The 24,823-nt window shown below is 44.3% G+C and overlaps 2 protein-coding genes across 4 annotated transcripts in view; one reads left to right on the top strand and one right to left on the bottom strand.

Moving 5' to 3' along the window:
- Positions 1-24,823, top strand: part of GPR63 (G protein-coupled receptor 63) — a 213,488-nt gene that overhangs the window by 152,239 nt on the left and 36,426 nt on the right. The window lies entirely within an intron of this gene.
- The window catches only part of FHL5 (four and a half LIM domains 5), a 46,136-nt gene that overhangs the window by 16,679 nt on the left and 4,634 nt on the right, over positions 1-24,823 (bottom strand). Inside the window, exons 1-2 of one of the 3 annotated variants that reach the window (XM_073336794.2) lie at positions 17,008-17,563; positions 4,179-4,351 (exon numbers count right to left, since the gene is read on the bottom strand). In XM_073336794.2, the coding sequence (XP_073192895.1) occupies positions 4,179-4,351; positions 17,008-17,038 (204 nt within the window). In that variant the 5' untranslated portion in view covers positions 17,039-17,563. Of the gene's footprint in view, positions 1-4,178; positions 4,352-17,007; positions 17,564-24,823 lie in introns of those variants that run through there. The other 2 variants (XM_073336795.2, XM_073336797.2) reach the window with 2 other exon arrangements.

Here is a 24,823-nt window from a genome sequence, read left to right as displayed (position 1 = left end):
AGCAAGTTAAGGAAGTATGGGCTGGATGAATGCACTATAAGGTGGGTAGAAAGCTGGCTAGATTGTCGGGCTCAACGGGTAGTGATCAATGGCTCCATGTCTAGTTGGCAGCCGGTATCAAGTGGAGTACCCCAAGGGTCGGTCCTGGGGCCGGTTTTGTTCAATATCTTCATAAATGATCTGGAGGATGGTGTGGATTGCACTCTCAGCAAATTTGCGGATGATACTAAACTGGGAGGAGTGGTAGATACGCTGGAGGGGAGGGATAGGATACAGAAGGACCTAGACAAATTGGAGGATTGGGCCAAAAGAAATCTGATGAGGTTCCATAAGGATAAGTGCAGGGTCCTGCACTTAGGACGGAAGAACCCAATGCACAGCTACAGACTAGGGACCGAATGGCTAGGCAGCAGTTCTGCGGAAAAGGACCTAGGGGTGACAGTGGACAAGAAGCTGGATATGAGTCAGCAGTGTGCCCTTGTTGCCAAGAAGGCCAATGGCATTTTGAGATGTATAAGTAGGGGCATAGCGAGCAGATCGAGGGACGTGATCGTTCCCCTCTATTCGACATTGGTGAGGCCTCATCTGGAGTACTGTGTCCAGTTTTGGGCCCCACACTTCAAGAAGGATGTGGATAAATTGGAGAGAGTCCAGCGAAGGGCAACAAAAATGATTAGGGGACTGGAACACATGAGTTATGAGGAGAGGCTGAGGGAGCTGGGATTGTTTAGCCTGCAGAAGAGAAGAATGAGGGGGGATTTGATAGCTGCTTTCAACTACCTGAAAGGGGGTTCCAAAGAGGATGGCTCTAGACTGTTCTCAATGGTAGCAGATGACAGAACGAGGAGTAATGGTCTCAAGTTGCAGTAGGGGAGGTTTAGATTGGATATTAGGAAAAACTTTTTCACTAAGAGGGTGGTGAAACACTGGAATGCGTTACCTAGGGAGGTGGTAGAATCTCCTTCCTTAGAGGTTTTTAAGGTCAGGCTTGACAAAGCCCTGGCTGGGATGATTTAACTGGGAATTGGTCCTGCTTCGAGCAGGGGGTTGGACTAGATGACTTTCTGGGGTCCCTTCCAACCCTGATAGTCTATGAGTCTATGATTCAACCATTCATCTAGGGGACAAAATCATTAGTATGAAAAGATCCTGCTGCTTAGTTTGTTTTACATTTAAATTTTAGATTAGGCAGGTTGGTTGGGCTTGAAAACACAGGCTTTCTTGGCCACATAGAAGAATTTGCTGTTGAAAATGCAGGTCAGAGTTTTGGGACAGTTTTCACCCCAAATCAGCAGTTTTTCCTTCATAATTTCTGTATGAAACACAGCTGGGCCCTATCTTTAACCTCCACAAGGGCCATTGACCCCTTCCCTGAAGACGGAGGGCCCTGCCCACCATTACCCTCCCTTTATCTTCTGGCCCTTTGAGTTGGCTCTGCTAATGTAACTGGGCCATAAAGCCATCAGACCCAGACCTCTAGGGATTTCCTCCCAATGTAGGGTGCTGCCGCAGGCTGATATAACACCCCTAGATCATCCATTGCAGATACCTTTGGCATAGGGGAAATGCTGTGGCACTGATGCAGAGACAGAGATGTTGGCTGGGCTTCTACTGTGCCCTGGCTAGTCTGAGCTGCTGCAGTGGCCTTTTAGGGCTACAGACAGGAATCACAAGTTCAGGCAGCTCTCAGGCAGTTCTACCCTGTACTTGGGGCTAAACCATCACCAAGGCAGCCCAGGATAGGACAGGCTTAAAGCTGAAGTAAAGAAACTTCCACTCAACCCCAAGCCCTGTGCCAAGGTCAGCTTCCACAAAGGATTAACTGGGCCCTGAGAACACGATATATGCTAAGTGCATGGTCTGGGAATTCCTGAGCTCAAATCGTGGATCAGACACTGATTCCTCTTTGGGTCTGGACCGCTCTCTAAAGGTATGTCTACATTAGAGCTGGAATGTGTAAATTCCAGCTTGAGGAGACGTACTCACACTAGCTATGATCCAGCAAGCATGCTAAAAATAGAAGTATAGCCACGGTGGCGCAAACAGCATGAAGGGCTATCTATGGTCTTGGATGGGATTGTACTTGGGATGGCTAGCCACTCATGCCTCTACAGCTACACTTCTAGTTTTAGTGCACTAGCTCAATCAGACCTAGCACAGGTATGTCTCCCTGAGCTGAAATTTATATCTTACAGCTCCAGCATAGGTGTACCCAAATCTCAGCCTTAATTTCTTCAGCTGTAAATTGGGAATAATAGTTACTTACCTCTGTTAAGGGCAGTGCTTAAATTTGTAATGAAAGAGGTGCTGGGGCTCAAGCCATCTTTTTACTTTCATAAGTGACACGGCAAACCTAGAGGTTCTGGGGCTCAGCCCCAGCAAGCCGTGGCACAAATTAAGCACTGGTTATGGGTATGTTGAGAAGATTAATGTTTTTGAAGTGCTTTATGTTGTTATTTAAAACTGGGCCTAAAACCCTGGACCCAAATGTCACCAGATGCAATAGGAGGTGGATCCAGATCTCAAGTTACTTTATGGCAAACCAACACTGTTCCAGATCCAAGCACACCTAATTATGAGGAAGATCTGGATTAGGAGATTGCAGCTTGATTTTATTCCTGTAACGATCAGAACCACAAACCCAGATCTGGCTCCAAATATTGTAGCTTGGGTCCATCTCTGTAATTAAATATTGTTATGCACTAAACTTGCACCACTAATCCTGATGTGATTCCTAAACTCAGATCTCCTGCTAAGCAGAATACCTTTTTTCCAAACTTTGTGAGCAAACCTGGTTTATGGTACAAGTGAGCCTGGGCAAATTTCTGACTGAGTTCTGAAACTGTGTGAAACACAGATGTTTTGATAGTCTTTAAGTTTCTGGGTTCATGTGAATATGAAATTCAAAGTGAAATGCAGGGTTGTGAGTCAGAGCCAAAAGATAAAAGCTGACAGATGCCAGCTAACTGCATCTACTCGGGCTCTCACAGTTCTAATGAAAGGTCTACAAGGGGCCTAGATTCAAGGAAAGCAAAGTCCAGAAAGCTGAAGCTTGTTATGTCTGATTGCATCCATCACGGAGATTTCACAAGCCAGGCATTGTGAGATAAATAAGAAATTAAGCTGTCATACTGCAAGTAAGGTATTTTAATCAAAATATGCCCTCTCAAGGCATCTTGTCTACAAAGACAGACAGCATTACATAAAAATGATAAATATTGTTGCCTTCCAGCTGAACTCTTGTGTGTTGACTAAACATTTGCAATAGAAATGATTTACAGACAAAGTGAAGTTGTTTTTCACTTGACATCTCTTGGAAGTATTTATTTTAAAGTTTCCTGTGATCTTATCTGTTGAATTACAGGGACAGCAAGAGAGAGTAGAGCAGGGAGAGAGTGAGAGATTGCAACTACTGAGAGCGCTAGGTAAATTTAAACAACCCAAGGTATCTCTCTACAATAACCAAGCCTTTCTGCCACAACAGGAATAACACTCACAACAAGCAAACACACAACCCCAGAGTTTTTATACTCTCCAAAAGGGAGAAAAGCCAGAGACTCAAGGAGGTCCACTAGGGACTTTGGCATTGCTAACTGATTTTATAAGGAAGGCACTCAGGTCCTACAATAAAGGACAGAGGTATAAAATCCTAAAATTGTTAAGCAAGGTAATGCTTTTCATCAGAAGTTGACGATACTACAAAATATTGTGGAAGTGAATTAAGTAGTTCTATTGCTTACTGTGTGGACCCTCTCGCCAGTCCCACCCACCAAACTGTGCGGTCTTTATGCAGGAAACTAAGTGGCAGTGAGGGATGGAATCAACTTATTAATATGAGGGTAGACCATAGATCACCACTACACTACAGACTCTATTCAAGACTTCTCCACCACTGCATCCACATAAGTGTAGGTCCTCTGGTCCCTGCCCCCAACACTTCCTTCTGCAGCAGCATATTTCCAGTCAGCATAGAGCCCCCCTCCTTGGTGTGCAGGGATGCAGAGGCTCCAGCTCCCCTTTGTACAACAACTAAATCCAGGTCTTCACACCTGTGCAGGGATTCTGAAGACTTCTGTGGCACAGAGAGCCTTGGGTGGAACCCACTCCCAAAGAGGCGGATTTCATGCGCTGTGAATGAACAATCTCAATAAATACAGAAAAATGAACTAAATGCTTACCTTGGCATCACATTCAATGGGCTTCTTGCATTCTTCACAGGAGTTAGCGAATAGGTCATCATAACATGTAACACAGTAAGAATTTTCTTCTCTAAATACATACTTCCTGCCAAGAAGGGATTCCATGCAGTAATGGCAGTGATTACTTGTCATTTTTTGGTTCTTCAGCTGTTCTGGGAGAAAGGAAAATTAACAAACAGGAATGAAACAGTTCAGGCCCAAACAATATCATTCTGTGGATAGTAATGTATTTCTGGGGCAACTTAGGGAAGCGATTGCCTCGGTTACTTGCAATGCTTGGGATTCCTAATGTTGGAAGCCGGGAACAAAAATGGCAGTCTTTAGCAATGTGTAATATTCAGGAAGTGGTTGCCTTCATAACTCCAAACAAGAAGATTGCTTCAGTTTAGTCGGTTAGTATTTATACTGATAATCTTGGTGCCTGAAATCTGTTGCCTTCACGTCCTCTGCTGTTAGTGCCAAAATGGATCAGGCAAGACGAGTGGAAAGAAATCAATTTAAATTTCTTGCCCCACTCCCCTTTACTCCTAAGAGAGAACTATTCTTGCAGAAAATGAATAAACCTTCGCATTTGCTCAGTGGTATTAGTCAAAAGAAAATCAAGGAGACACAAAAAGGTGGAACACACTCCTGCATACTGAATGTAATTTGGGATGTCAGAATTATATCAGGAAAATCAATCAAATTTGAAAGTGAGTTTATCCCCACATTAGCCATAGTCAGAAGATTTAATTAAGAAGAAAATAGGTGGACCATAAAGACACAAAGCCTCATACAGAAAGTAACTAGGTTTGTGAGGTTCCCCCCAACCACCAAACCATATTGGATAAAATGTTTTTATGTACTGCATTGTGAGGAGTAGATTATCCAGAAAATTCACACAATGTGGATAAAAGCTATACTCTCAAATCAAAATGACTATGTAGATAATAAGCCAAAGAGAAAGTAGGTTTGTGCTATGAGTTTTCAGAGTTTTCCTGCCCAGCATCAGAATGTCCCCAATCTCCTTGGCAGTTCCTTTCTTTCTGCGATGTGTCTTCCTTTTGGAAAACCCCATGTACAGATAGAAGATGGACAAGGAACTGCAGGTTAGCTGGCCACTGTGAAGATTATCGCTGTAATAATAAAATCAGTGACACTGCAGGAAGATTTGAGCAGCCTTCTTCCCTTGGATATCTTAAAAGAAGAGCGAGAGGGATAAACCAGGTATAAACCAGGGATAAACCAACATAAACCTTGAATCAAACCAAGTTTATTTTTGTTGTTAGAAGAAAAGTCTTCCGTTTTTCTTACATGCATCTGTATTGCCAGGTCCCACCCAGAACATGACCTGGAAGTGTCAGAATACCGTGAGAAAAATAATATTTCCATGTCAACCAGATGCAGGAAATACCATAAATCTTCTGAGAGCCCAATCTCATGCACTTCTCTTCCCTCAGTTTTACAAGCCAAAGGGGGTTTGAATAAGCATAGAAGCTTTGGTATCTGAAACGCTGAACCTTTGGAGGCTTGTGGGGAAGGAGTCTTATTTCAGTCTTGTTATTACTAGTTGGATCAGCAATATTTTACTAAAATTGGGTCATGGTTCCTGGGAATGAGGGAAAGAGACTCCAAAAAGTTCACAGTGAAGCAAAACTCAGACACATCTGCTAGACTTGTTGAATTGCACATTTGATTAGCTCATGACTAAGGGCCATTCTGCAGTTAATGTCAACAATCATAAAGAGTTACAGCGGACTTAAGAAAACTAGGTCTCAAAGTATTTACATCTCATTGACTTCGGGCAGCAGAAACTGAGCTCTTGCATGAGTGAAGTGAGGAGTAAGTTACAGCTTAGATCAGTGGTTCCCAAACTGGGGTTCGCCGAACTTTACAGGGGGTTCGCCAGTAAAATTTCACTAACAGCTGCCAGAGGATCCTGGGCATTGGAGGCAGCAGGTGGGACCTGGTTGCAGGGCGGACAGCCTGAGCCCAGGAAGAGCGGGACAGGGCAGCTGGGGCTGGCAACCTGAGCCGTGCCCCCATGAGCGGGGGAGCCGGCACCCCAAACTCCAGCGCTCCGCGCAGGGCTGACAGCCTGAGCCCCAGGGAGAGCAGATCAATGCACTAAAACCAATACAATTGCACACCTAAAAGGACTTTGCACAACTTTCAGGGAATACTTTCCAGCTATGTCAGGCGATAATGACTGGATTCACAACCCTTCTGATGATACCACTTTCTCAACACAGATATTGAACACTGAGGAAAAAGAGAAATTGATTGAGATCTCCTGTAATTACGAACTGAAAAGGAGTTTCAGAAATCTGTCATTGATCAACTTTTGGCTGAGTTTAAGAAACGAGCACTCCCTTCTAGCAGAAAAAGCTGCTGCAGTTTTGTTACCATTTTTAACAACATACTTAATCGAGAAAGCGTTTTCCTCGTATGCACATCTGAAAACCAAATACAGAAACAGACTTGATGCTGAACCAGACCTGAGACTATCTTTCTCCAGTGGTTCCCGAATTCCAAGAGCTATGCAGAGCAAAGAAAGTGCATCCATCACACTGAGGAAATTTAAACTTAAATCCCCGGAAATATTCATTTTTAGGAGGGGGTTCACGAGATTTCACAATTTAGTGAAAGGGGTTCGCGGGCTGTTAAAGTTTGGGAACCACTGGCTTAGATGAACAAAATGCAAAGGGTGAAAGTAACAAAGAAAGAACAAAAAGAAATAACATTTGGGGAAACAGTTAACATTAGAACTGGATCTATTCTATGCTGTGGTGCTCACTCCTATACTCTCTCATGCACCCACTGTGCAGCTCAAATCCACACTACAGTTTACAGGAGTGCTGTTGCTTTTTTCTCCCTTCTTGAGGGCTGTTAGACATAATCCAAAAGAATATTTTAAACTACAAGAATGCACAACTACTGTCTATACCCACTAGTAAACTCAAAGTCAAGGACTCTGTTTTTATTCTGTTCCCCAAGGATTGTGAAGAAGGGGCAGGGGAAGAAGATGGAATGCTTATCTTAGACCAAAAATAATGGCTTGTTCATTTGGCACAAGCTGTGGAAAACTTGTTGTCCCTGAGAATTGAAAACATTTTTAGCTGAATTGATTTACTATTTTTCTAACACCACTAAATCATTGCACTAGACAGGACAGTGTGCAATAAAAAAGTCAAATCATCTATAACTCATATCAGTGGGAATCAAGTGCTCCCTTAATAATATTACAGATTTATTTTGTTTCCTGTCCTTGGATCATCATATAACAGGAGTCTGAAGCCGGACTTCCACATACTTTGGTCTCATCAACATCCTCTTTTAGCACACCAAGCAATAGTTCAACTGTAAAAACTGCCATGTTGCAATTTTTTAAGATGTGTCATCTGCTTTTGCATGTAGTGCAGCCTATTATCCTAACAATACTATAGCAAACATAAATTTGGGGGAAGTGGGAACGATTCTGTAGATAATGGAGGGAGTTTATTTACCACCACCTCTGGACATACATCAACACAGATTCACTCAAAACTGATCTCAACTTACACTCCCGTCCAACCAAACATGAAATATGTTGTGTTCTGCGCCATTAATGTGATCCAAACATATGAAATATAGATAGTACTCACAGCAAAGACATTATTGTTATTAATATCATTTACCAGACCCTGGGCTGCTATAAATCAATGTAGGTCTTGTGGATCTGGCTCATAAAGTGCTGTTGAATTTTTATTTAGGTATTTAGTTTGACAATGAGAGGATTTAGAGCTAATTTAGGCCAGAAGGTAATAAATAAAGTCCCAAGAAAAATCATAGCTGAAGCTTCCTGATCAAAAGGGTTTACGAGTAGAGGAATACTTAACTCTCAAAGCTAAAACTATGTAACATGTAAGAAAAGGAAGACAACTTGCCTGGATCACTAAACTTAACAACAGGTTAAATACTTTGAGTATGGTTTTCATAACTTATCACCCTAGATCTTAGTTCTCCTTGCACTAACAATTACTGAAACCATATAGGTATATTGGGCGTTTGCACAAACAAATGGATCTAAATGGCCATCTTATGCACAAAGGCTCCCTTTGCATGTACCTTTATTGGATGTGTCAGTGGAAATGTAGACCTGCAAAGGTAATACTTACTCTGTTTTACAAAATTCTGACCTTTTATGCCTATTCTTCTGTTGGTTCACATGCATGACTTCCCTTAATATTAATAGGAATCACATAGGATATTGTTATGCTTTACTAAAAATGAACTTAAGTACAGGAGTATATAAAGTCGATCATCTTATGTACTCATACCACTAGAGACTGACACACAGAAACATGCACACCATAATAACTGGGTGCAGGACCATGACAGAGTCCTCATTAAGGCAAAGGTTAGTTAAATTTAGATGATCTTCCCTGACTTCTTGCACATTTACTTGGGAGGAGACATGCCTGTGGAATGGCAGGACTCTACTCCCAAGGACATGGGATTGGTTTGAACCTCAGTCAGATTGTTTTTGTCTGAGTCACAGCTATACACATCCTTTGAAGTACACCCTTACTTGGCTATATTTCCGATTTGTTTCTGCTAAGTCAGTCCATCAGCTAACAAAGAAACAACAGGGCATGCACTGATGAGCTATTAATGCACACTTGCACTGCTTTGTGAAGCACAATGTGCATAGACAAATAATTTCAGTCATGCACAAAATGATATGAATGCACATCTGTTCAAATAAATGGCATTCAGCTATTACGTTACTGTAAAATAAAATCCTCCCCCCCCCGCTTTAGTTTTCTTCAAGGAGTGGTTCACTAGATTTTTAGGGTTAATCTATGCTGTAAATTTCTCTCTCTAATGTACTTATATGGCACCCATCACCGTAGTATTTTAATATATTTATCACATTAAGCCTGTCTGGTAGTCAATTACTCTTATCCCTATTTTACACATGGGAAACTGAGGCACAGAGTGGCTGTAATCTGCTTCTGATCACACACAAAGGCCATGGACAAGGAGGGACTTGTACCCAAATCTCTTTAAGTCTAATACCAGTGCCCTACCACTGGACTATCCTTCCTCCATAAGCAATAGAGAGACTTTATGGGTGAACTCATATCTGCTTGGGAAAATGCTGAAGGCAACATATCACCTACACACACAACAATAATTAAGCAGCAGGGGCCACATCTTACAGCTTTTCCTCAAACAAAACTCTCATTGATGTCACTAAGAGTTTGCCTGGGTAAGGACTTCAGGATATGGCCCATGATAAACTGATACCATGTTTGGACACGAAGCAGGAATGATATGACAAAGAATGACAGACTTTTCAGATCTCATGACAAAGATGTGGATGATCTTTGTGAAGTACTTTTACCGTAAGACAACATAAAAAAATAACTAAATCCTGTCTCCCTGAACCATCGCTTGCCTCAGTCCAATAAATAAATAATGTTATGAGCATCATGTAGTTGAAATGGAATATTTTTCTGGTGCTTTGATCTTAATCTCTACAGTAATTTGTTTACTTGAAGTTAGTTGGAAGCTAGGCTTTGTGTTTTGGGAGGTCAGATTGGCATTCTCTGGAGATCTGATGTTTTGCACTCTCATGGAACGAAAAACGCTGACTCCAGCATTCCATCCTCTGGTTACTTGTTTCCTTGACACAGTAAAATGTTGAGTTTTATGTATTTCTTGGGGAAAATATTGTTTTCCAGCTATTATGGGGACAAAGGTAAAATGCAGTTCATTTTAATCTATACAATAGGCACGTATAATGTAAGCGACAGTAATAAGAACAGTAGCTCTAGTATATGCTAAATGAGGAATCAGAGGAGTTACCATGGTAACTCACAAGGTTTCAGCATTGGTGTCTTTGGGGTTAGAGTTGAGAATGTAGTCAGAGTACAAATTATAAAGCAGATGAAAGCAGGACACAACATGGGCAGGCTGTTCTGCTAACAGTTTCACCAGAAGGTAGAACACAACTCATGCAAATGTGCCTGGGAATTTCCACATAGTGGAAATGTTCTATGTAAAGGGTGCAGACTTAAAAGTCCAAAAAACGCATAAAGTTACAGAGAAGTGACATTCACTAACCCGAAGTTTTTTTGAGGACTACACAAATCTGGTCAGCATAGAATCAACTACAAAGGTATCTTATTCTCTTCTGTCATTGTTTACGTAGTGCAGAGACAAGTTACCATTTTAATGTCTAATATTACTTTGATGTTTCCTGTAAATATATTGTTCCTGTTTAGAGTACATGATGTTTTGGGGTTTTGTACCTTATTCCTAATTATATAGAAATTAATGTACATACATCATGATAGTTTAATTTGTTTTATGCTCCCCTAGAGGATTATTTTCTAATCTGCCTTAAACAGGTAGCCCTTGAATTACATCTTAAAAAACAAACAAACAAACAAATACAATGCATGAAGCAGGGTTCTCTACTCAGCTCTGAACAGGTATAAACAAAAAAGAGCAATGGTGGCATTAATCATCATAACAAACACTCTTGAGAGGGGAAAAAACCTTTTACGAGGGCCATGTCTGGACGTGTCTGAGATAACCCAGACAACATAATTTACCTACATCATTTCCAGTGGATTGTGTGTTTTCTTGCATACTTGCTTGAAACATAATTTTTCTCTTTTGCATATTCACCCTGAGTTTATTTTCCTTATTCTCTAGATGAAGGTCTCTGAGCATTTCACCAGCTCAAAGAATTGTAGCAAAAGTCATCAGAAAATTTGGGGTGTTGGGGGGTACCCCACCTTGAAGCAAACGTCATCCTCTTAAGTTAAGGTTTCTAAAAACCTACTGCAAGGAGCAGGCAAAGGACTGCTTGTCCTTTCCTGATTTCAGAGGTTAACTTGAACCTCTCCCTTTCTTTGTAGACTAATTGTCTGTCTAGAAAGGAGTTATTTCCTCTTCACCAAAGCTGCTCAAAAAAAAAAAAAAAAAAAAAGGAGAGTTAAAAGAAATGGAAGGGAATTTTGAAACTGTTCACTGGTTTTTCAAAACGTAGAATATCAATATATTGACAAACCAAAAGCATCCCTCCCCAAAAAACCTCCACCATTTCACTTAATCTTTTAAAATTGAAAATTAAGTGTTTGAAAAAGAAACTTGTTTAAAACTCAAAATCTGGACATGTCAAGCAGCTGTACTCCTGAGTTATGCTCTGTGCATGGATTCCAGGCCCATGCTTTTCCAAACGTAGCATGAGAAGAAATGAAAACTAAAAGCAGCACATATTTCAGGCTGCGTGTAAGTGGAAAAGGAAAGAACTCTTGGTCTAAAACATGTAAACATGTCGATGTTAAAAGTTTTCAGGACTGCAGCTACACTGAAACCACAGCAGAGACAAGGCATGGGTGTCCAATGTACCTACAACCGTTCTCCCTACGAGTGAGAAGGCAAGATGGAGTAACCTGCCTCCCATTGCCTGTGCAACAAGCTATTGTTCCCTTAATTCTTCCTCTAGAGATTTCACCAGCCTATCCAATATGAATTTTACCTGCTGTGCAAATAATATTGAGGATTTCAATTGATATTAAATAAGTGATCTCTATTTTTAGGAGCGTGCATACAGTTTTTGGTGAATTGAAAGACACCAAAAAGTCCATTTTAGGTTGGACAAAACATTTAGTTCCTGGGCATTTTTAAAGGGCTAGATTCATAGAACAGGGATGGGAGAAGAGGAACAACGAAGAAGGTGGATAGAAAGCTGGCTAGATTGTCGGGCTCAACGGGTAGTGATCAATGGCTCCATGTCTAGTTGGCAGCTGGTATCAAGTGGAGTGCCCCAGGGGTCGGTCCTGGGGCCTGTTTTGTTCAATATCTTCATAAATGATCTGGAGGATGGTGTGGATTGCACCCTCAGCAAGTTTGCAGATGACACTAAACTGGGAGGAGTGATAGATACGCTGGAGAGTAGGGATAGGATACAGAGGGACCTAGACAAATTGGAGGATTGGGCCGAAAGAAATCTGATGAGGTTCAACAAGGACAAGTGCAGAGTCCTGCACTTAGGACGGAAGAATCCAATGCACCGCTACAGACTAGGGACCGAATGGCTCGGCAGCAGTTCTACAGAAAAGGACCTAGGGGTTACAGTGGACGAGAAGTTGGATATGAGTCAACAGTGTGCCCTTGTTGCCAAGAAGGCAAATGACATTTTGTGATGTATAAGTAGGGGCATTGCCAGCCGATCAAGGGACGTGCTCGTTTCCCTCTATTCGACATTGGTGAGGTCTCATCTGGAGTACTGTGTCCAGTTTTGGGCCCCACACTACAAGAAGGATGTGGATAAATTGGAAAGAGTCCAGCGGAGGGCAACAAAAATGATTAGGGGACTGGAACACATGACTTATGAGGAGAGGCTGAGGGAACTGGGGGTGTTTAGTCTTAAGAAGAGAAGAATAGGGAGGATTTGATAGCTGCTTTCAACTGCCTGAAAGGGGGTTCCAAAGAGGATGGCTCTAGACTGTTCTCAGTGGTAGCAGATGACAGAACGAGGAGTAATGGTCTCAAGTTGCAGTGGGGGAGATTTAGGTTGGATATTAGGAAAAACTTTTTCACTAGGAGGGTGGTGAAGCACTGGAATGCGTTACCTAGGGAGGTGGTGGAATCTCCTTCCTTAGAAGTTTTTAAGGTCAGGCTTGACAAAGCCCTGGCTGGGATGATTTAACTGGGAATGGGTCCTGCTTTGAGCAGGGGGTTGGACTAGATGACCTCCTGAGGTCCCTTCCAACCCTGATATTCTATGATTCTAAGAAGCCCCCATAATAGCCTTTATCTCAATGGTCAGGGCACTCACTTGGGATGTGGGAGACCCCCATTTAATCCCAGGTCTCCTCCCTCACAGGTGAGGACCTTAACCATTAGCCTATCCTGGGCTGGATCTCTCTCAATCTCTCCTGTTCAAACTGTTCCATCTAGGTTCAAACCTGAGTCTCTTGCATCCCAGGTGAGTACACTAATTACTGGGCTAAAGGTTATAAGGGGACTTGTGGTGGTGGCACATCCCCTCCGCCGCCATTTCTGAATAGCGCCTAACTTGCTTTGTGACTCGACTTTACCTTTGTTGTGGTTGACGTAGTCATCAAAACTATTTGGTAAATTTGTTTCAAATTCACAAATAGTTTCAGGTTGACCAAAACTGCATTTTTCAATGAATAAACTTCATCTACAAAATTTTCACTCAGCTGTACTCCCAATATCTTAAACAGCAGCAATAAAACAAGGAAAGACTTGCATAATTTAATGTTCAATCTTATTTCATTGCTTTCATTTATCTATAGCTTGTCTTGCCTACTTTATGTATCGGTCACATTTTCTAGCACGGGCACTCGTTATATAGCACATTTATGATTTATGACCATCAACAGGTAAATGAAATAATAAAAGTGCTTCAATCATGTATTATTGTATCTCTGTAGAGAAGGGTCCGTATTATGTTTTGAAAACCATAAAACATTGTTCCAGGATAAAATCTGACATGAAGCTGGTAAGTGAAATATTAAAAAAATCACTTGTACAAAACTCAACTATTTCTTTCGTTTGGGGAGGCAGGTGTGTGTGTGTGTGCGTGCTATTCCTATAACAAAAATAGGACTTGTGCAACCTACTTTGGCCCTGATGCAGCAAAGTGCTTAAGTATATACTCAACTTTATAGATGTAAGTAGTCCTATTGATTTCAATAGGACTGCTCACTGACTTAAAGTTAAGCACTTGCTTAAGTGCGCTACAGGACAAGGGTCTTAAGGTCACATTTTCAGCAGGCATCTAACCTGCTTAGGCACTTCTAAAAATCCCACTGGGCATCTATCTGGATCTTTAGGCACCTAAATACCTTTGAAAATCTGGCCTTTAGTCCATAGTGTAGACTAGATTCTTTTAGGAGGAAAGGCAATCCCATTGGTATCCTGTTGTTAAAGAAGCAGGTTGTGTGGTAGTTTACTGAAACGTGGAAGGTTATGGCACTGATCATTCACAAAGAAAATCTGTTTTTTAAAAACTCAGTTGCATTCCATTTGAATGTCAATACCTAATTTATCACATAACCTAGAGGCATTCAGACTACTTTTTCATTCTCAATTTTTAACTAGAATGGATGTTTGCATACACTGACAATTTTTCAAGAATCTAAAGGTCTGAAAATCTCTTTTATTTCAAATTAATAAGGAGGTGTAAGTAGGCTGAGGTGAAAACATTCCTCAAAACTTTTTCCTTCAATGGAGAATTGGGTTTTCAATTCAGTGAAAATTTAGTGGAAAGTGTCCTCTTGCTTTCCTTGAAAATGTGCAATTTTTCATAAAAAAAAAAAAACAAAAAAAACCAAAAATCCCCCAAACTGAAATTTTTTTGGTTTTGGCTGGTTTGAGCCAAAAAATTTTGGGTTTTTGACACAATCAAAATTTTTCATGCAGAACTCCATTTTTCAACCAGCTGTAGTCCTAATCATCTGAGAAATTGAGAGAACTCTAGTTTCACTACATTCTGCATTGTTACTTCAGGTGGAATATCATCCACAGATATGTCTTTTGCCAGTTATACACTAAATATGGCTTTAGACTAAGGGTTTAACCTTCGTTGCTGGAAGAAGAATTTCTGGCTGGTTGGCTCATTTTATCAGGACAAAGAATTTTTTTTAAAATGGATACAGTTTGAAAAAGTTTTGAAGCCCTCCCCCTATTTGCTACTCTCAAATTCTAAACAAATTCAGTTCACCCCAGCATTATTTCAGTGACTTTGCTCCAGCAAGAGGCAATCTATTCAGAGCTCTGCTTCAGCTCTCAACTTTTCCAGAGACAGAACAGAGCAATAAAGAGGTTTTCATGAGCAATGATGGATAAAAGTCAGTCTGCGCTAAACTCACTCATGTTAGATACCAAAGTATCCAGTAGGGCAACAGATCTAACACTTAGGCAACACTGGCTCAAAATCTGCCAGAAGAAAGTAGGACTTGCCATAACATCCATCAGGTCCAGTATTTGGTCTTCAACAATGGCTAAAACGATCCCTTCCCCCGCCCCCCCAAATGCAAGAAACTATCTGGCAGTAACCTGCTCTGCAATAACCTGTCCATGGGGGAAATTTCTCCAGAATTTGTCTTCTGAAATTTAAATACTTTTAGATAAAAAAAATCATGCTTTCAATATTCTTGGAAGAAAGACGTCTTTTTGTAGTAGGGCCGTTGAAATTTTTCTGTCACTTTTCTCCTTTGGAAATTTGGATTTTTGACTAAACAAAAATCATAATGGAAAGTGTCTTCATTGGAAAATGGAAAATGAAAAATTCAATAATAAAAGATATTTTTGCCCAAAAAGTTTTCATCTTTCAGCTGAAATTTTTTATTTTTCGTTGCCAAAATCAGAACATTTTTGGTTTTCAGGTTTTTGTGTTTAATGAAAAGTGAAAAATTCCTATGTAAAAAAAACATTTTCTGGCAAGCTTTACTTTGCAGTCTATGTGTATGTCTACACAGCAAAGAAAAAACATGGCTGAAATGGGCCAGCTGCAGGTTTTTCTTTGCTGTGTAGACATACCTGAAGAGATCAGATAAGGCAACTGATATTTTTGAGATGAGTACCCAGCAGTAAATGGGTGTTTATTTGGCTCACAGATGGCTAAAAAGAATTAAAAAATTGATGCATCATATTGATTTGGAGAAAACAATGCAACTTTTATATCTATCAAATTGAACTCCAGGATATAAAGAAGAGGGAGTGGGAAAGGTTAACAATTTTGGGCCCAATTGAAAGTTTTACATGAGTAATCCTTTATCAATAGTCTATTGGTATCATCAGAACAAGCCTTCTGAGACGAATCAAAGAAAAGCTCCCTCAAAATTTAGGAATTACTAAAGCAAAAGCATTCAACCAGAGATCAAACCGAGGCAAAAGTTGCACAGGAAGACTTACTGGGTGAAATCCTGACCTGGGAGTTTTGCCACTGATCTCAGTGGGGCTAGAATTTCACCCATAGTACATAAACCAGAGAAATATCCAGAGATGTTTGTAAGAACAACCCCTTCACCCAAAGAAGTCCCACTTCTAAAAAAGTATAAGCAATATCAGTGACCTGACTGTCCATTGTACAATCCATTGTGAGAATGGTATAAAGAAAGGTAAAAAATGCCAGCACAAACCAGGGAAACCCCACTGAGGAAATGGCAGCTTGTTAACAAGGTCCTAATGCTACTTGGCAGGAACACATCTGCCAAAACAAGAATCAGCCTTGCCTTCAGGACTGGAAGCCTTCTTGGGGAGAAACTAGAAAACGCCTCAGATACAGAGAGGAGCAACAAGTTTACAGACAATGAAGTGAAACAGCCTTTGCCACTGATGAGAAGCAACAGAACCTCAGTAGATGGCACTGAAGGGGAATGCAACCTTTAAAACCTTACCCCCAAATAAGCCGTGTCTTTCACTGTGCAGCAACGTCTGCTACAGAGACAAAAATCTTCATTTTAGTTCAGGGATAAACAGGAATATGAAAAGTACCCTAACTCCTGAGAACAGAGAGTGCAAAGCTAGTTAAAACCTTTTTTAAAAAGTAAGCAAGTGACTATAAGATTCACTTTTTTCCCCGAGGTGGTTCTCTAAAAACCAATGCCACACAGCAAAGCAGCTTTGAAAACAACAATAAGAAAAAAAGATAAACACCATGCATATCTTAAAGCAAGTCATAGCTGAAAGTCACTTTGGTTACCCCATAGAAAAAAAACAATCACCATGAAGTACAAAAAATAGAAAGTAATTCTCTACAAAAACAAAGCTAAAGAACAAAACCAAAAACACCTACTGTACTGGAGTTGTCTGGTCTTTTTACTCATTTTTCCCCTCCCTGCTGCATTATGATGGCTTGACCTAGTTTTCTCAGGAAAAAAGAAATGGTTCGCTTAAAAAAAAAAAAAGATATTTTGCAAATAAAAATGAATCAGATACAAAGCTTTGTGATTTCAATCCCAGTTAGATGGTTGCAACCAGTGAGGTGACATTTCAGGAAATAAACAATGACAAAGACTGGCTTATATAGGTGAATATTAGAATAGTCGGTCATAGGATCCTGTCCTGTATGTGGTGGAGAGGAGAGTTAAATGGGCCAGAAAAGCTGTGTGTGGGACACATGAACAAACTATATATATTAGGGCTGTCAAGTGATTAAAAAAATGTAATCACGATTAATCGCACCGTTAAGCAATAATAACATACCATTTAAATATTTTTGATGTTTTCTACTTTTAAAAATATATTGATTTCAATTACAGCACAGAATACAAAGTGTACTGTGCTCACTTTATATTTATTTGATTACAAGTATTTGCATTGTAAAAAACAAAAGAAATAATATTTTTCAATTCACCTAATACAGGTACCGTAGTGCAATCTCTATCATGAAAGCTGAACTTACAAATGTAGAATTATGTACAAAAAACCTGCATTTCAAAAATAAAACAAATGTAAAATTGTAGAGCCTACAAGTCTACTCAGTCCTACTTCTTGTTCAGCCAATCACTCAGACAAACAAGTGTGTTTACATTTGCAGGGATAATGCTACCCGCTTCTTGTTCACAATGTCACCTTAAAGTGAGAACAGGTGTTCTCATGGCATTGTTGTAGCTGGCATTGCAAGGTTTGTCTTAGCAATTGGCTGAACAAGAATTAGGACTGAGTGGACTTGTAGGCTCTGAAGTTTTACACGGTTTTGTTTTTGAGTGCAGTTACGTAACAAAAAAAAAAATCTACATTTGTAAGTTGCACTTTCACAACAAAGAGATTGCACTACAGTACTTGTATGAGGTGAATTGAAAAATACTTTTGTTTATAAATATTTGAACTGTAAAAATGTTAATCAAAAATAATATACACTGATTTCAATTACAACACAGAATACAACATATATGAAAATGTAGAAAAACATACAAAATATTTAATAAATTTCAATTGGTATTCTATTGTTTAACAGTGCGATTAAAACTGATTAATCGCAATTAATTTTTTTAAACGCAATTCATTTTTTTGAGATAATCAAATGAGTTAATCACGAGTTAACTGTGATTAATCAACAACCCATATATATATTTCACACAGTTTATAAACAGATTGCTAGGTGGGCCATGGCAGGTCTGTTCTGCATGGGGAGTGCTTTGGAGAGACTCTCTGTGTCCCACTCTCCCATTATTGAATTGACTGGTTATGAGACTCCACACCAAGAATGGTGAAAAACTAGAGATTAACAAAGATGAAAGAAACCCAGGATTTTCAGGAAAAAACTCCACAAGCAATTAAACAAAAATAACTTTTTGGGTGGGAGTTCAAGCTGAGGTAAACATGCACTCCTATGATTATTAACCGCGATCTCTTGCCAACCCTTCTGACTGTACGTTACACTCACTTGATGTGCCTTGTGGAAAATTAGGCCCTGAGAAACCCTTATGCACATGTAACTTTACTGATGTGAGTAATCCCATTGACTTTATAGGGGTCAAATGATATATGTGAGCATTTGCTGAATTTGGCCTTACTTTGTAAACTCTTCATATTAAGGACCATGTTTTCCTACATTTCAGTATAGCACCAAGCACAATGGGGTCTCAATCCCAACTGGAACCCTGCATCCGATCACAACACAACTAACACTGCAGTAATTACTAGTCCCTCCCTCTCTAATGATTACAGAATTAATAATTTATTTTTGGCATGTGACTATACAGGGACAGAGCAAAGACTGAGCTGCATCGCTCCAATGAGAAAAAAAGACCGTTACCTTTTCCATAACTGGTGTTCTTCGAGATGTGTTGCTCATGTCTATTCCACAATAGGTGTGCGTGCTTGCAACATGCACTGGTGCTGGAAGCTTTTCCCCTAGCAGTACCCGTAGGGGGGAGCGCTCCCCACAAGCCCTGGAGTGGCGCCTGCCTGGCACGATATAAGGGGAGCTGCGCGCTTCCCCCACCCTCAGTTCCTACTTGCCAGACAACTCTGAAAGAGGTGAAGGAGGGTGGGATGTGGAATAGATATGAGCAACACATCTCGAAGAACACCAGTTATGGAAAAGGTAACTGTTTTTTCTTCTTCGAGTGATTGCTCATGTGTGTTCCACAATAGGTGATTCCAAGCTATCTGTTGGAGGTTGATAGGAGTTTACAAGTTCCCAGGACGGAGGACAGCCCTGCCAAACCCGGCGTCATCCCTGGTTTGGGGAATGATTGCATAGTTCGACGTGAATGTGTGAACCGAAGACCACGTGGCAGCCGTACAAATGTCCTGGATGGGGACGTAGGCCACAAAGGCAGCTGACGAGGCCTGCACTCGAGACGAGTGTGCCCTCACAATGGGTGGTGGGGGGGGACACCCACCAACTCATAACAGGAATGGATACACAAAGTGATCCGATTGGAAAGCCGCTGAGTGGAAATCGGCTGGCCCCTCGCGGACTCAGCTGCGGCGACGAACAGTTGCAAGGACTTTCTGAAGGGCCTGGTCTGCTCGAGATAGAGAGCCAGAGCCTGCCACACGTCGAGCATGTGGAGATGGCACTCCTCACTGGATGCGTGAGGTTTGGGGCAGAGGACCAGTAGAAAAATGTCCTGACCCATGTGGCAGGCGGAGACCACCTTCGGGAGGAACGCGGGGCGTGGGCGGAGTTGGACCTTGTCTTTATGAAAGACCATGTACGGCGGCTCAAAGGTCAGGGCCCTGAGCTCCGAGACTCGCCTGGCCGACATGATTGCAACCAGGAAGGCCACCTTCCACGAGAGGTGAGACCAGGAGCACATGGCCAGTGGTTCAAACGGGGGCCCCGTGAGATGAGCCAACACCAGGTTTAGGTCACACTGCGGGACCGGGGGTCTAGAATATGGAAAAAGATGGTCCAAACTCTTAAGGAACCAGCCAGTCATAGCATGGGAAAATACCATGTGCCCTTGCACCGGCGGATGGAAGGCCGACATGGCTGCCAGGTGCACCTTGACTGACGAGGGTGCCAGGGCCTGGGCCCTCAGGTGGAGGAGATAATCAAGGATAAGATGGATTGGGGCGGTCACCGGGGAGACACCCTGGTCTGCCGTCCACCTAGAAAACTGGGACCACTTCACCAAATAAGCGTGGCGAGTGGAGGGCTGTCTACTTTTGAGGAGGATGCACTGATCCTGCTCTGAGTACGTGCTTTCCTCTCCACTGAACCACTGAGCAGCCATGCTGCGAGGTGAAGAGCCATCAGGTTGGGGTGGAGGAGGCGGCCCTGGTCCTGAGGGAGCAGGTCCGGGTGGAGTGGCAACGGCCATGGCGGAGCTACTGCCAGGCCCGTGAGGGTCCCGTAACAATGCTGCCTGGGCCACGCTGGGGCAATCAGGAGGAACTGGGCCTTGTCCATCTTTATCTTCTCCAGGACCCTGCCAATTAGAGGGAAAGCGGGAAAGGCATAGAGAAGCCAGCCTGACCAGGATAGGAGAAAGGCATCGGAGATAGCGCCCCTCCCCTGGCCCCCCCAGAGCAGAACTGGGGGCATAGCCGGTTCTGCCGAGTTGCGAACAGGTCCACCTGGGGAGTTCTGCACCTTCAGAAGAGCCAATGGGCCACTTCTGGGTTGAGGGACCACTCGTATTGCAAGGAAAAGTCCCTGCTCAAGCGATCCGCCCTCTTGTTCTGGGCGCCCGGTAGGTGGAAAGCCTTCAGGTGGATGTCATGGAATATACAGAAGTCCCACAGCCTAAGGGCTTTGCGGCAGAGGATCAGGCCCCGCCTTGCCTGTTGATATAGAACATTGAGGCTGTGTTGTCTGTGAGGACCCTGACTACCTTACCCTCCAGGTGTGAGCGGAAGGCCATACACGCCAGCCGCACCTTGACGTTTATATGTAAGGTCTGGTCAGATCTTGAGCCGACCACAGGCCTTGGGTCTGAAAGTTCCCCACATCGGCCCCCCAACCCAGGTCTGATGCATCGGACACCAGCTCCAATGACAGGGCCCTGTCCTTGAATGGGACCCCTTGGAGCATGTTGTTTGTGGTGGACCACCACCATAGGGAGGTGATCACAGACTCTGGCATGGTGAAGACCTTGTCCATCCTGTCTGTGGCCTGGGAGAACTTTGAGACCAACCAGAGCTAGAGAGGCCTCATCCAGAGTCTGGCGTGACAGATCACGTACGTGCACACCAACATGTGACCCAAGCATTGTAGGCAAATCCTGGCTGTTGTCACCGGGAACCTTGTGACTGAATTGAGGAGACCTTTCAGGGTCTCGAATCTGTCTGGCGGGAGAGGGGCCCTGGCCAACACTGCATCCAGGAGTGCCCCAATAAACTCTATGCGTTGGACCAGGACTAACGTGGACTTGGTGTTGTTTACCAACAGGCCCAAGGCAGTGCACGTGGACAAGAGGAGCGCCACGTGATCCCTCACCTGCGACCGGGATGTGCCCTTGACAAGCCAATCATCCAGATAGGGAAATATCTGGACCCCTCTGCCGCCTGTGGTAGGCTACCACCGACATGCATTTTGTAAACACCCTGGGGGCAGTGGACAGACCAAATGGGAGGACCGTGAATTGGTAATGACTCTGTCCCACCACGAAATGGAGGAAGCGCCTGTGCCCCTCGAATATGTGGATGTGGAAGTACGCGTCTTATAGATCGAGGGCAGTGTACCAGTCCCCGGGATCCAGGGAGGGGATGATGGAGGCCAGGGAGACCATGAGGAACTTGAGCTTCACCCTGTACTGGTTCAGAACTTGGAGGTCCAGGATGGGCCTGTGCCCCGCTTTGCCTTCGGGATAAGGAAATAACGGGAGTAATAGCCCTTGCTCATGAACTCCTCAGGCACCGCCTCAATCGCTCCTAGACCTAGGAGCCACCCCACCTCCTGCTTGAGCAGAGCTACGTGCAAGGGGTCCCCCAAGGGGGACTGGGGTGGGGGGTGGTTAGGTGGGGAGGAAGTAAACTGGAGGGTGTAACCTCGGGAGATGTTGTTGAAGACCCATCGATCCGAGGTTAGCTGCAACCATTCCGGGAGGAAAGCACACAACCAGTTGGAGAAGGGAAGCTTTATTGGGTATGGATCCCTGAGGAGGACTGGTGAGGTGTGTCCGAGCGTCCCATCAAAAATGCCTTTTCCCTTCCTGCTTGCCCTTGGAAGACCCAGGCTTGGGGGGGCAGGCCCAGACTTCCTCTGAGGGCGTCTCTTATAGTCCCGCTTCTTCTTATGGACAGCCTCATACTTCGGGAGGGCAGCCTGGGTGGGAGTCTGCTGCGGCTTGAACTTAGGTTTTGCCGGAGCCAGGACATAGAGGCCCCGAATCTGGAGGGTCGTGCAGGAGTCTTTCATGCCATGCAGCCTTGTATCTCTTTCCTTCGCAAACAGAGCTTTCCCATCAAATGGGAGATCCTGCATGGAAGACTGCCTCGCTGGACAGCCCAGAGAGCAGGAGCCATGACGCCTGTCTCATGGACACCGCGGAGGCCACCGATGGTGTGGCTGTGTCCACAGCATCCGAGGCTACCTGCACGGAGGCCCTAGCGGCTGCTGCCCCTTCCTCCACTAGAGCCTTGAACTCCTTCCTATCATGCTTCTGGAGGGAGTCCTCAAACTTGGACAGGGAGCCCCACAGATTGAATTCATACTGGCCCAGGAGAGCCTGATGGTTTGCCACTCGTAACTGGAAGCTCAAAGACAAATAAACTTTCCTTCTGAAAGAGTCCAGTCTCCGAGAGTCTTTGTTCTTTGGCGTCGGGGCTGGCTGACCCTGCCGTTCCCTGTGGTTGACCAACTCGACCACCAGGGAGTTGGGTGCCGGGTGGGTATACAAGTACTCATGCCCCTTAGTGGGTACAAAGTATTTGCGTTCCGCCTTTTTAGAGATGGGGGCTAGCAAGGCTGGAGTTTGCCACAGGGCATTTGAAATCTTAGCCACCCCTTCATGGAGAGGCAAGACCACCCTACCCATGGGGACAACACGTTAAACAGGGAGTCTGAGGGCTCCTCCATCTCCTCTGCATGGAGGTGGAGGCTTGCTGCCACCCTCTTTAAGAGTTCTTGGTGGGCCCTGAAGTCCTCCTGCTGGATGGAGGGGGGCGGGGCCACAATCGCCTCCTCTGGGCGGGGCGAAGAGGCCGGTGCGGTATCGGCCAGCACCAGAGGGTCCACCACCTGGTTGGACTCTGGGCATGGTGCCGAGGATGCATGTTCCGCCGCCTCCTTTCTCGGGGGTCTGGAGAGGGAGGCTGATGGTGCCTCCGAAGCTCTGGCCACCAAGCGAGCTCCCGCTGGGGGCTGCACTGGAGGCCACAGTGCCCACTGGTACCATTGGGCCGGCCACGATGCTCAGTGCCACTGCACCTGCCGTGGCACCGGCGGGGCCGGCTGTTCGAGTTGGCTGGCCTGGCCCATCGAAGGATGGCTACGAATGGAGACTGGGCTGGCATAAGATCTGCTGCTGTCTCTGGACCGAGAGAAGCGGCGGTGCTGGGATCCACAACAGCCACGGGACTGCAATCTTGACGTGGAGGACTGGTACCAGCAGTAACAGCTGCTCCGCGAACGGCCTCGACGGGTGGACCTGCGATGGTGAAACGCCGGCGATCGATGCCAGGAGCTATGATGTCTTGGCGGAGACTTGGAGTGGGAGTCCAAGCGGGAACAGCATCGACGACCATGCTGTGATCAACTGCAGTACCCTCTCCGAGATGAGGACCGATAGCAACACCCACCACAGTCCCGCCAATATTCGCTCCTTAAGTACGAGCGGTGCCACGAGTCCCGGCTGGACAGAACCCAGCCAGGTCTGGTCAGCATCGAGGGCGATCCACTAGGGACTCTGCACCGAGTGATCTCTGGGTGGTGATCAGCATTGGGAATGTTCCCTCGATGGAGACTGGTACCGGGCTAGAGGCAACTGCGGAGATCCCAGTGGCGGCTTGCCTCTGGAGTGCAGGGCCGACATCAGCAGCGCTCCAGGCATCGGCTTGGACATAACGTCCCGGGCCACCTGGAGGTCTTCAGGCGTGGATGGCATCCAGAGAGGCCTGTTCTGAAGGAGCCGGGCTACTCCGCTCAATGTGAGTTGGAGGCCTGGGGCCTGGTGGGGATCGAGGACTGCCCGACATGGGCCTAGCCTCTGTCCCAGACTTCCCTTGGTGCTGCTGGGAAGCGGGAGTCTTCCTGGCGCTCTTGGCATGCCCTGTGGATGGGAAGCGGTGCTGACTGGTCGATGGCACTGGAGGGTCGCCACGTACTGACACCGTGGTGCCAGTTCAGAGCGGTGTGCCGGGGTCAGCGCCGACTCCATCAGGATGGGCCGGAGCCTAATGTCCCTTTCTCTTGGTCTGAGGCTTAAACGACTTGCAAATCTTGCATCTTTCACTGATATGGAATAGAACGCCTACAAGAGCTGCACGACTTAAACCCTGGGGCATGCCCTGGCCCAGTGTCAGTGATGAACTAAACAGCTAACTAACTACAGGTACTAACGAACGGTTCTGGGGACAAGCGACAGCAAAGCTGAAGCAGAGTAGTTCCAACGCACCTTCACTGGCAGCAAAAAGGAACTGAGGGTGGGGGGAGCACTCCGCTCCCCTTATACTGCGCCAGGCAGGCGCCACTCCAGGAGTCGCCGGGGGTG

The sequence above is a fragment of the Lepidochelys kempii genome, chromosome 3, assembly GCF_965140285.1.
Source record: "Lepidochelys kempii isolate rLepKem1 chromosome 3, rLepKem1.hap1, whole genome shotgun sequence".
NCBI classification, from domain to species: domain Eukaryota; kingdom Metazoa; phylum Chordata; order Testudines; family Cheloniidae; genus Lepidochelys; species Lepidochelys kempii.
The sequence above is the reverse complement of the archived record's forward strand: the minus strand, read 5'-3'. Positions and strand labels throughout refer to the sequence as shown.